Source organism: Salmo trutta, chromosome 20 (assembly GCF_901001165.1).
Source record: "Salmo trutta chromosome 20, fSalTru1.1, whole genome shotgun sequence".
Taxonomy (NCBI): Eukaryota; Metazoa; Chordata; class Actinopteri; order Salmoniformes; family Salmonidae; genus Salmo; species Salmo trutta.
Genome location: NC_042976.1, coordinates 36,943,862 through 36,957,018, shown reverse-complemented (window position 1 = coordinate 36,957,018; position 13,157 = coordinate 36,943,862). Strand labels below are relative to the sequence as shown.

Genomic DNA, 13,157 nt, shown 5'->3' with positions numbered 1-13,157 from the left:
CGTGCTTCCAGATGGGCACCATTGTTCCTGTAGTCAAGAAAGCAAAGGTAATTGAACTAAATGACTATCGCCCCGTAGCACTCACCTCTGTCATCATGAAGTGCTTTGAGAGATCATATCACCTCTACCTTACCTGCCACCCTAGACCCACTTCAATTTGCTTACCGCCCCAATAGATCCACAGACGATGCAATTGCCATCACTCTGCACACTGCCCTATCCCATCTGGACAAGAGGAATACCTATGTAAGAATGTTGTTTATTGACTATAGCTCAGCATTCAACACCATAGTACCCTCCAAACTCATCATTAAGCTCGAGGCCCTGGGTCTGAACCCCACCCTGTGCAACTGGGTCCTGGACTTCCTGACGGGCCCCCTCCAGGTGGTGAAGGTAGGAAACATCACCTCCACTCCGCTGATCCTCAACTGGCGGCCCCACAAGGGTGTGTGCTCAGCCCCCTCCTGTACTCCCTGTTCACCAATGACTGCGTGGCCAAGCACGCCTCCAACTCAATCATCAAGTTTGCAGACGACACAACAGTAGTAGGCTTGATTACCAATGATGACGAGACAGCCTACAGGGAGGAGGTGAGGGCTTGGGAGTGTGGTGCCTGGAAAACAACCTCTCACTCAACATCAACAAAACAAAGGAGATTTGTTATTTATTTAATTTTTAATTCCACCTTTATTTAACCAGGTAGGCAAGTTGAGAACAAGTTCTCATTTACAATTGCGACCTGGCCAAGATAAAGCAAAGCAGTTCGACACATACAACAACACAGAGTTACACATGGAGTAAAACAAACATACAGTCAATAATACAGTAGAAATATAAGTCTATATACAATGTGAGAAATGAGTTGAAATAAGGGAGCTAAAGACAAACAAAGGCCATGGTGGCGAAGTAAATACAATATAGCAAGTAAACACTGGAATGGTAGATTTGCAGTGGAAGAAAGTGCAAAGTAGAAATAGAAATAATGGGGTGCAAAGGAGCAAAATAAATAAATAAATACAGTAGGGGACGTGGTAGTTGTTTGGGCTAAATTATAGATGGGCTATGTACAGGTGCAGTGATCTGTGAGCTGCTCTGACAGCTGGTGCTTAAAGCTAGTGAAGGAGATACGTGTTTCCAGTTTCAGATATTTTTGCAGTTCATTCCAGTCATTGGCAGCAGAGAACTGGAAGGAGAGGCGGCCGAAAGAGGAATTGGCTTTGGGGGTGACCAGAGAGATATACCTGCTGGAGCACGTGCTGCAGGTGGGTGCTGCTATGGTGACCAGCGAGGTGAGATAACGGGGGACTTTACCTAGCAGGGTCTTGTAGATGACCTGGAGCCAGTGGGTTTGGCGATGAGTATGAAGCGAGGGCCAGCCAATGAGAGCATACAGGTCGCAGTGGTGGTATGTGGGGCTTTGGTGACAAAACGGATGGCACTGTGATAGACTGCATCCAATTTATTGAGTAGGGTATTGGAGGCTATTTTGTAAATGACATCGCCGAAGTCGAGGATCGGTAGGATGGTCAGTTTTACAAGGGTATGTTTGGCAGCATGAGTGAAGGATGCTTTGTTGCGAAATAGGAAGCTGATTATAGATTTAACTTTGGATTGGAGATGTTTGATGTGAGTCTGGAAGGAGAGTTTACAGTCTAACCAGACACCTAGGTATTTTGTAGTTGTCCACATATTCTAAGTCAGAACCGCCCAGAGTAGTGATGCTGGATAGGCGGGCAGGTGCAGGCAGCGATCGGTTGAAGAGCATGCATTTAGTTTTACTTGTATTTAAGAGCAGTTGGAGGCCACGGAAGGAGAGTTGTATGGCACTGAAGCTCGCCTGGAGGGTTGTTAACACAGTGTCCAAAGAAGGGCCAGAAGTATACAGAATGGTGTCATGGATGATCGTGGACTTCAGGAAACAGCAGGGTGCACCCCCCTATCTACATCGACGGGACCGCAGTGGAGAAGGTGGAAAGCTTCAAATTCCTTGGCGTACACATCACTGACAAACTGAAATGGACCACCCACACAGTGTGGTGAAGAAGGCGCAATACAGCCTCTTCAACCTCAGGAGGCTAAAGAAATTTGAAATTTGTCTTGTCACCTAAAACCCTCACAAACTCTTACTTTTTCCTGCTATTCAGTGGAGGTGTGTGGTTCAAGACTTGGTTTAAGGATTTAAAACATCTGTCTGAAAGGGTCTCTTTTCCATTCTTAGGATAAATATTCACACGTAAAACCATGAGCCAAAAAAGTTTGATTACATTGGCCACAATGTCAATCCAGGATGACTTCTGCCGCGTTCAAAACAACTGGGAACTCGGAACTGGGCATTCTCCGACTTCAATGCTTTCAAGACAACTGGGAACTCAGGGAAAATAAACTTATTTTGAACGGACATCCAACTCGGAATTCTAATTTGGGAACTCAGGTCTCTTTCTAGAGCTCCAACTTACCGACCTGAAGATCACTGACCTCATGATTCGACCTTGTTTTTTTTAGTTCCCAGTTGTCAAGAAAGCACCATAAACCCAGAGAATGCCAGACTTTGATGACAAAGTTTGCCAACAAGAATGAACGCCACGCCACCTTCCTGTTCAAGTGAGCTTAGCAAAATGGTGAGTCCAAAAATAGGCCAGGGAGATATGTATACTGTAGCTAAGAAAGTAATACTAAGTGTATGTTGTGTAGTAAGCTGTTAATAGCACGTGTCTCACCCTATGAATTTGGTCCCTCTCCCTCTCAGAACTTAGCCTACCATTCTGACTTGGTGGTGCACATGTGGCCTATAGCCAGCTTTAGAGAAATGTCATCAAATATTTTAAAAGCTTTCATTGTCTGTTTATTTGCACCCGTTAATTATCCTACGGTTCTGACTTGGTGTGTAGGGAGAATACTGTAAGAACGGCCCATGTTCTGAATTCGGTTGCTGTCCATTTAAAAAATACTGAACAAATAGTGATATTGTCCGTTTTAGCTTGCTCATTATCTTAATTGAAATTGCGGCTTGCCTCTTATCCACTCATTGTGCTTACTTTGTGTATTATAATTAGCTAATTTGCTCTTTTCCATGAGGAGGGGATACTATAATGTTGTTTACCAGGCAATGTTCAGTAATAGGCTACTGAACTGTAGAGTAAATACACCTTGTTATATCACTGCAGATACAAGACGACCAATGACACAATATTGCTGCCGTAACTGTCTTTGATGATGGGGATATTGCTCTTTAGTGTTTTACAGAAAAACCAATAACAAATAAAATATCCAACCAACAACAAATATATCAAGAGGAATCTTTTATTAGTTAAAAGCTCAATGGAATCCGTTACATTCAAGGAATCTTTTATTAGTTAAAAGCTCAATGAGGTAAAAAATAAAAGAACATAACATGCAGTCTTACTGTTGAAACACAAAGAAACTCTTGACAGTAATATTGTACAGCAAGTACAAGTTTCAAGTCATATCAGATTCTGTGTAGCTGCCAATCAATGAAAATTGCTGGCATAACTAAAATTGACCCATTACCACTGTACAGAAAGCTAAGTAAAAAACACAAGAATAGCCCATTAATACAATACAATAATATTTGAAGCATATGAATAGGAATGTAACGGAGGTTTAATCGTTTTATCGTTTTTTCTTTATTATTTTTATCATCCGAGGTAAACCAACTGACATCATTGCACATTTTTTTGGTCAACCAGGCTTAATAGTTTGCCGACCCAAAGCAGATGTGTTTAAGACCAACCCTGCCTGTGTTCCTCCCTACAGCATCAGCATGGCACATTGGCACAGTGATTCTTAACCAGAGGCATTGGAGCTGCACTGAGCTTTCAAGGGGTCCCAGAAAAAAACTGACAGGAAACTAACAAATGAAAATGACAGCATAATTAATAGAACACTGCAATAAATGTTGACAGGCCTATTTGGGTGTTGGTGAATATTGAAGTGTTGTGTTGTGTTCATCACTAATTGTCTAGTATAGAAGCCATGATTCGTATCATCGATTTGACAGTCTATTTTGTTTATATGTTTTTGATCGGAAATTACTAGGTGATTTGGTGATTCTATTTCCATTGTATTAGTTGAGATAAACGTCAACTTCAACTGAGATCAAGTGTTTTTATTTGTTTATTTTAAACAGAAAATGAGGTATATACAGTTGAAGTCGGACGTTTACATACACCTTAGCCAAATACATTTAAACTCAGTTTTTCACAATTCCTGACGTTTAATCCTAGTAAAAATTCCCTGTCTTAGGTCAGTTAGGATCACCACGTTATTTTAAGAATGTGAAATTAATGATGTATTTCAGCTTTTATTTCTACGTCACATTCCCAGTGGGTCAGAAGTTTACATACACTCAATTAGCATTTGGTAGCATTGCCTTTAAATTGTTGAACTTGGGTCAAACATTTTGGGTAGCCTTCCACAAGCTTCCCACAATAAGAATTTTGGCCCATTCCTCCTGACAGAGCTGGTGTAACTGAGTCAGGTTTGTAGGCCTCCTTGCTCGCACACACTTTTTCAGTTCTGCCCACAAATTTTCTATAGGATTGAGGTCAGGGTTTTATGATGGCCACTCCAATACCTTGACTTTGTTGTACTTAAGCCATTTTGCCAAAACTTTGGAAGTATGCTTGGGTCATTGTCTATTTGGAAGACCCATTTGCGACCAAGCTTTAACTTCCTGACTGATGTCTTGAGACGTTTCTTCAATATAGCCACATAATTTTCCTACCTCATGATGCCATCTATTTTGTGAAGTGCACCAGTCCCTCTTGCAGCAAAGCACCCCCACAACATTATGCTGCCACCCCCATGCTTCATGGTTGGGATGGTGTTCTTCGGCTCGCAAGCCTCCCCCCTTTTCCTCCAAACATAATGATGGTCATTATGGCCAAACAGCTGTATTTTTGTTTCATCAGACCAGAGGACATTTCTCCAAAAAGTACGATCTATGTCCCCATGTGCAGTTGCAAACTGTAGTCTGGCTCTTTATGGCGGTTTTGGAGCAGTGGCTTCTTCCTTGCTGAGCGGCCTTTCAGGTTATGTCGATATAGGACTCGTTTTACTGTGGATATAGATACTTTTGTACCTGTTTCCTCCAGCATCTTCACAAGGTCATTTGCTGTTGTTCTGGGATTGATTTGCACTTTTCACACCAAAGTACGTTCATCTCTAGGAGACAGAACACGTCTCCTTCCTAAGCGGTATGACGGCTGTGTGCTCCCATGGTGTTTATACTTGCTTACTATTGTTTGTACAGACGAACGTTTGTACCTTCAGGCGTTTGGAAATTGCTCTCAAGGATGAACCAGACTTGTGGAGGTCTACCATTTTTTCTGAGGTCTTGGTTGATTTCTTTTGATTTTCCCATGATGTCAATCAAAGAGGCACTGAGTTTGAAGGTTGGCCTTGAAATACATCCACAGGTACACCTCCAATTGACTCAAATGATGTCAATTAGCCTCTAAAGCTTCTAAAGCCATAACATAATTATCTGGAATTTTCCAAGCTGTTTAAAGGCACAGTCAGCTTAGTATATGTAAACTTCTGACCCACTGGAATTGTGATACAGTGAATTATAAGTGAAATAATCTGTCTGTAAACAATTGTTGGAAAAATTACTTGTGTCATGCAGAAAGTAGATGTCCTAACCGACTTGCCAAAACTATAGTTTGTTAACAAGACATTTGTGGAGCGGTTGAAAATCAAGTTTTAATGACTCCAACCTAAGTGTATGTAAACTTCCGACTTCAACTGTACTAACAAATAATCAATCAAAATTGAGGATATGTATTTTAGTAGCTAGAGAACCCTATTCTTGAGTGACCTTGTTCCTAACAGCACTGTGACACTGTGTTCAGTCACATCCTGGGATGAAAATGTATTAAAGGTTTAAGGGTCAAATGGTAACATTGATAAAAAAAAAACATTCTATAGATCAATATTTGATCTACATTACCAGTTTAACACTTTGTAGTAAAGCACACATTGGAGCACACACTATGTCGTAGTGGGCCCATCTCCTGTGTATCGGCACCATTCTGTTGCATGCTCTCTGGAGTGACAAAGAGAGAGTTGCTTAATGTCATGATATTCATTCAGGAGATTCCGCTGTGACATGAAACTCAACTGTGATGAAAGATAACAATTGCATGACTCACTTTTCCAGCAGACAAACACCAGTGCTGACCCAATCACAGCAACAGCAACAACACCAATCCCTGCTTTTATGCCGCTCGAGAGGCCCACCTGCTCCTCGCCTGTAGGGAGAGGATAAAGAGAGGTGTGGACATCAACAGAGTTTCCTGTCATGTAATGCACATTTTGGTTTCCCTAATATTTCCTATACTTCCAACCAACTAGGGTCACTAGCACATACACAGCCATTAAGGGTAAGATCACAGCCAGATAGCTTTAAGTGTCAGCTGTTTAGTGCTTTACTATAACCAGAGCTAATCTCCAGTAATCTATTTGTAATTGACCATCCGTTGACATGTTTTCTGGTCATAATACTTTAGGCTACTCACCTGTTGATCTTGTGGTGTTCAAGGTCTCTTTCAGAGTCGGGTTGAAGATGGCGCACGTCACAGTCTGATTCTCTGTGATGTTCACCGTGCTGGAAATGTTCATTGTTCCACTTCCTGGATCCTGAACAATCTGAGGAACTTCGGGGTCTAGTAAGCCATTCTGATTGGTCCAGGTCAGTCTAGGTTTAGGGTAGCCTCCCTGAGAAGTGCATTCTGCCTTCCATTCTTCATAGTTCACTGTCACAATGGGTTTATGGTAGCTTTCTGCAGAGCATGCCATGACAAAGATAAAGCACTTAGACAAAGTCACAATAGTGGAAATCATACATGATAAGTACAGTTATTCATGTTTTATAGGTATTTGGTGCGTAATGGCATTGTGCGTTGTCTTGTACACACAATTTAATATTGATAAACGTGTCTTTGACTACTGGCATTCTTTGTACGTAAAACTGTCTTACTTGCTACTTTTACAGTGGTCAAGCACATCTCTTTGTTTTGGTTAAGTGTGTTGTAATTTCCATCCTCTTGATGATAAAAGAGGAAAAAAGTTGTGAGGTCATCTTCAACCCTTAAATCTTTGAGCAAGAGGGAGAAATTCCCAGAAGAAAGCTGGTCCTTGAAGATTTGCGTCCTGTTTCTGTAGAATGGAAATTGGTGGTCGTTGTTCTCTTTCCCGTTGTATAAGGCATGGACCACTTGGTCCTCTTTCTGGTGCTTGAGTCTTGCTGTCCAGTAGAATGTGAGTCTTGCTGGGACAACGGGTGCAGAGGAATTCAGGCTGCAAGGCAACATGATGGACTTTCCAAGAATCCCAATGATGAGATGGCTCGATATCTGAGATGAGTCTACAACTGTTTAAGAAAAAAAAACTGTTTGTTGCAGGAAAGCATGCACTTTATATGACAACATAAGACAGTTGTACCAATCTCTTTAAGATGCTGTATGTTAATCATATTCTTCAAATAGAGGGGTATGTTACCTTAGTAGGGCCTAAATACACTAAATGGCCAAAGTATATGGACACGCCTTCAAATTAGTGAATTCGGCTATTTCAGCCACACCCGTTTCTGACAGGTGTATAAAATTGAGCACACAGCCATTCAATCTCCATAGACAAACATTGGCAGTAGAATGGCCTGTACTGAAGTCAGCTCGTCAAATTTCTGCCCTGCTAGAGCTGCCCCGGTCAACTGTAAGTGTTGTTATTGTAAAGTGGAAACGTCTTGGAGCAACAACGTCTGAGCCGCGAAGTGGTAGGCCACACAAGCTCACTGAACAGGACCGTCAAGTGTGAATCATCTGTCCTCGGTTGCAACACTCACTACCGAGTTCCAAACTGCCTCTGGAAGCAAACTTAGCACAATAACTGTTCGTCGGGAGCTTCATGAAATGGGTTTCCATGGCCCAGCAGCTTTACACAAGTCTAAGATCACCATGTGCAATGCCAAGCGTTGGCTGGAGGGGTGTAAAGCTCGCCATCATTGGACTCTGGAGCATTGGAAACACATTCTCTGGAGTGATGAATCACACTTCACCATCTGGCAGTCCGACAGACGAATCTGGGTTTGGTGGATGCCAGGAGAATGCTACATGCCCCAATGCATAGTGCCAACTGTAAAGTTTGGTGAAGGATGAATAGTGATCTGGGGCTGTTTTTCATGGTTCGGGCCCTTAGTTCCAGTGAAGGGAAATCTTAATGCTACAGCATACAATGACATTCTAGATGATTCTGTGCTTCCAACTTTGTGGCAACAGTTTGGGGAAGGCCCTTTCCAGTTTCAGCATGACAATGCCCCCATGCACAAAATGAGGTCCATACAGAAATTGTTTGTTTAGATCGGTGTGGAAGAACTTGACTGGCCTGCACAGAGCCCTGACCACAACCCCATCAAACACCTTTGGAATGAATTGGAACGCCTACTGCGGGCCAGGCCTAATCGCCCAACATCAGTGTCCGACCTCACTAATGCTCTGGTGGCTGAATGGAAGCAAGTGCATCAAAGCTGGGACCGAGAGACAGCTTCTATCTCAAGGCCATCAGACTGTTAAACAGCCATCACTAACATAGAGAGGCTGCTGCCAACATACAGACTCAAATCTCTGGCCACTTAAATAAATTTACTTAATAAAGGTATCACTAGTCACTTTAAATAACGCCACTTTAATAATGTTTACATATCCTACATTACTCATCTCATATGCATATACTGTATTTTATACCACCTACTGCATCTTGCCTATGCCGCAAGGCCATCGCTCATCCATATATTTATATGTACATATTCTTATTCATCCCTTTACATTTGTGTGCATCAGGTAGTTGTTGTGAATTTGTTAGTATATTTGTTAGATATTACTGCACAGTCGGAACTGGAAGCACAAGCATTTACACTCGCATTAACATCTTCTAACCATGTGTATATGACCAATAACATTTGATTTGATTTGAAGTCCCTGCAGCTGTTCTAACATCTAGTGGAAAGCCTTCCCAGATGAGTGGAGTCTGTTATAGCAGCAAAGGCGGGAGCAACTCCATATTAATGCCCATGATTTTGGAATGAGATGTTCAACGAGCAGGTGTCCACATACTTTTGGTCATGTAGTGTATCATTAGTTGAACATTTTACAGGCTGTGGCTTTTATACTGCAACAGTAACCTTCAATTTACACAATGCATTGGGAAAGAAGAGTATATTCAAGTCACTTCTGTGCAGCTCATACTATCTCTGTTTGAAGTTTGAAAATCCCCCCCACTACTTCATGTACTGTCTGACGTTTTGTTTCATTAGCAGACCGTAACCAAGTCTTTGCTCTGCACACTCATTCAAAACAATAAAGAGAAACCCTAGCAAAAGATCCTGACCTTTACAAATGTATTTAGCCCAAACTACTACCTTTACAAATGAATTTAGCCCAAACTACTACCTCTTCCCCTACTGTATTTATTTATTTTATTTATTTTGCTCCTTTGCACCATATTATTTATATTTTAACTTTGAACTTTCTTCAAACTACAAATCTACCATTCCAGTGTTTTTTTTCTTGCTATACTTTATTTACTTTGCCACCATGGCATTTTTTGCCTTTACCTCCCTTATCTCACATCATTTGCTCACATTGTATATAGTCTTATTTTTTTCTACTGCATCATTGATTGTATGTTGTTTTACTCCATGTGTAACTCTGTGTTTTTGTATGCTGTCGAACTGCTTTGCTTTATCTTGGCCAGGTCGCAATTGTAAATGAGAACTTGTTCTCAACTTGCCTACCTGGTTAAATAAAGGTGAAATAAAAAATAAAATAAAAAAATAAAAAGTATGTTATTTTGGGAAATCTTATAGAAATAGGATGAACATCATGAAATAACAGTTGAGCTTGAAAGTTGTTTCGTGAACTAGGCTCATAGGAGCTAGTTGTTTCCATACCCCATTTGTAGCAGGACTACAAAAGAAAATCAATTTGGAAAGGCAGGCCACGACCAATCTGAGCATAACTGCTCCCCTCCAAAACTCTTCCTGTCATATGATCAGAAATTCTTGAGGGCTAACACAGAGATAATCACAAACACTGAGTAACAAGCCTTGCCAAGCTTGTGGTTAGAAATATCTGCTTTCTATTTTCCTAACAGTGCACCTCAAATGTTATGCATCAAGAGTAGATCGTTTTATCACATCATAACCAGTCTGGCTCTAAAGATTCAAGCTATTCCAATTAACCCACACCCCCTATACCAGGGTATAGCATGTGGTGAGCTATCTGGTACAAAATGTGTGCCATGGCATCACCAAGGTGGGTGACCAAGGTGGGTTTCCTCCCTCAAATTAGAAAAGTGTGTCTGGAAATGCACTCTAATAATCCAATCAATTATAATTACAGTATTGTCAGTAGCCTGCCAGCAGAGCCTACTTACAAATACTTGGTACACTAACGTAAAAGCACCTTGCATTTAGACAACCACGCCCTATCCAAACAGCAATACATTTTTGGACATTGTGTTGTAAATAAATAAATCATAAATTGAGCATTTGGTTATATGTTGGATTTGAATGTAAAGGCATGTGGATAAAATGCAACGGGACAGCCACGAGGGACACAATCATGTGCAAATCTACAATGCCACAACAGAAAATGAACTTACCTGATAACAGCCAAATACAAATAGATATTAGTCTGGCCATTGCACTCAGGATATATGGATGAATAAACAATCAAATAAACAGTCCTTTTAGTTTGGAGCTTACTGTCTACTGTGCCCCACCTGCTCCTAAGCAGAAAGGAAAGTTGAATGAGATAGTGATGTCCGTCCAGTGTGGCTCCTCCTTAACTGTGATATAATTATCCATTTCCGGTATCAATCGTTTCATCAAATCCATGTTTACAAAATCCTCCTGTACAAACAACTTCAACACACACTAGTAGTAGCATTTCACCACACAATATCTCATTATCGTTGTCCTGTCACTCTTTCATGCACCACGCTGTGTGCTGAGTCAAAACGTTCTGTTTCTATCACAGGCTATTTCCGCGAGGTGGTTGTTATGAGGAAGCGGTACACAGCAGATTTTTGCTCAGTATATATTTTCCTTTTGCTTGCATGCAGGGCACACATTCCTATCAGGAAGATCACTATCACAATCAACAGTACGCAGATCACTGGGATCATCAAGGTTCACCTTGCCAAAATGTCTTTCACTGAGCTATCTCTCCCTCCTCTTGATGATAGACATGTTTTCGCGCCCTGCCTTCTCTGTGATCTTTTGTCAGAATGCTTGTTAGTCATATCGTTGCTTCTCTAAAGCAAATCGTGCTCCTCTCTGCCCTCCTTATTTCAAACTCATTTCTTTATCTTACTCACCTGAAGCTTGTACCTCCCTTGTGGAAACTATCCACGCACAAAATAAATGACACAGTTAATTACAATAAACAACTGAGAAATGACAAATAATAACATCTCTCTCTCCACCCCCCCCCACCCCCTCATCTCCTCCCATCTCTCACTCTGTGTTTCTCTCACTCTCTCTCACTTAATACTTGACAGATTAACTTCTCTTTATACAATGACTCATTGCATAGCTCCCAAATCCACCTGGGGCTGTATGATACATATGAAACATAGTATATGCCATTTATCTTCTTTAACAAACCTTTTTATTTGTTTCTATCTGTATTGTTGTTTATCACTTGGAGCAAATAAATTAAACTAGTCGTTTTTTGGGGTATCTGTACTTTACTATTTATATTTTTGACAACTTTTACTTTTACTTCACTACATTCCTAAAGAAAATAGTGTACTTTTTACTCCATACATTTTCCCTGACACCCAAAAGTATTTTTTACATTTTGAATGCTTAGCAGGAGAGGAAAATGGTCTAATTCACACACATATCAAGATGTCATCGCTACTGCCTCTGACCTGGCGGATTCACTAAACAGTGTGAGTGTTGGAGCACGCCCCTGGCTATCCATGAATTAAAAAACCAAGAAAATGGCGAAGTCTGCTTTGCTTAATATACAGTTGAAGTCGGAAGTTTACATACACCTTAGCCAAATACATTTATACTCAGTTTTTCACAATTCCTGACATTTAATCCTAGTAAAAAGTCCCTGTCTTAGGTCAGTTGGGATCACCACTTTATTTTAAGAATGTGAAATGTCAGAATAATAGCAGAGAGAATTATTTATTTCAGCTTTTATTTATTTCATCACATTCCCAGTGGGTCAGAAGTTTACATACACTCAATTAGTATTTGGTAGCATTGCCTTTAAATTGTTGAACTTGGGTCAAACGTTTCGGGTAGCCTTCCACAAGCTTCCCACAATAAGTTGGGTGAATTTTGTCCCATTCCTCCTGACAGAGCTGGTGTAACTGAGTCAGGTTTGTAGGCCTCCTTGCTCGCACACACCTTTTTCAGTTTTGCCCACACATTTTCTATAGGATTGAGGTCAGGGCTTTGGGATGGCCTCTCCAATACCTTGACTTTGTTGTCCTTAAGCCATTTTGCCACAACTTTGAAAGTATGCTTGGGGTCATTGTCCATTTGGAAGACCCATTTGCGACCAAGCTTTAACTTCCTGACTGATGTCTTGAGAAATTGCTCCCAAGGATTAACCAGACTTGTGGAGGTCAACAATAATTTTTCTGAGGTCTTGGCTGATTTCTTTTGATTTTCCCATGATGTCAAGCAAAGAGGAACTGAGTTTGAAGGTAGGCCTCCAATTGACTCAAATGATGTCAATTAGCCTATTAGAAGCTTCTAAAGCCATGACATAATTTTCTGGAATTTTCCAAGCTGTTTAAAGGCACAGTCAATTTAGTGTATGTAAACTTCTGACCCACTGAAATTGTGATACAGTGAATTATAAGTGAAATAATCTGTCTGTAAGCAAGTGTTGGAAAAATTACTTGTGTCATGCACGAAGTAGATGTCCTAACCGACTTGCCAAAACTATAGTTTGTTAACAAGAAATGTGTGGAGTGGTTGAAAAAACAGTTTTAATGAAAACTGTTATTTCTTCTTGCACTCAGAGTAAAGGAAGATGTTTTATCTATGCATGATTTTTTAAGTAACATTTTTGTAAATAATTTTTGGGCTTTTAGTTTGAAATCAGGAATTT

General features: G+C 40.7%; 1 protein-coding gene across 4 annotated transcripts; it reads right to left on the bottom strand.

Moving 5' to 3' along the window:
• Positions 1-5,765: 5,765 nt before the first annotated feature.
• LOC115155987 (CD276 antigen homolog) lies at positions 5,766-11,513 on the bottom strand. 4 transcript variants are annotated; one of them, XM_029703141.1, is made up of 5 exons: positions 10,681-11,513; positions 7,001-7,393; positions 6,540-6,803; positions 6,174-6,272; positions 5,766-6,067 (listed from the first exon to the last, which is right to left on the bottom strand). In XM_029703141.1, exons 1-5 carry the CDS (start codon positions 10,718-10,720, stop codon positions 5,976-5,978), a joined length of 888 nt encoding a protein of 295 aa, XP_029559001.1. In that variant the 5' UTR covers positions 10,721-11,513; the 3' UTR covers positions 5,766-5,975. The 4 variants fall into 4 exon arrangements, with proteins under 4 accessions (XP_029559001.1, XP_029558999.1, XP_029559002.1 ...); XM_029703139.1 differs by having other exon boundaries at positions 5,766-6,272; XM_029703142.1 differs by having other exon boundaries at positions 5,766-6,272; positions 11,216-11,513.
• Between the last annotated feature and the right edge of the window lie 1,644 nt (positions 11,514-13,157).

Bases quoted from the DNA above. Each gene is read 5' to 3' on its own strand.
- LOC115155987 (XM_029703139.1), bottom strand. From the start codon at position 10,720: ATGGCCAGACTAATATCTATTTGTATTTGGCTGTTATCAG. The intron at 6,804-7,000 runs GTAAGACAGTTT...CATGCTCTGCAG, and splicing joins GACCACTGTAAAAGTAGCAA to AAAGCTACCATAAACCCATT. The intron at 6,273-6,539 runs GTGAGTAGCCTA...CTCTCCCTACAG, and splicing joins GAACACCACAAGATCAACAG to GCGAGGAGCAGGTGGGCCTC.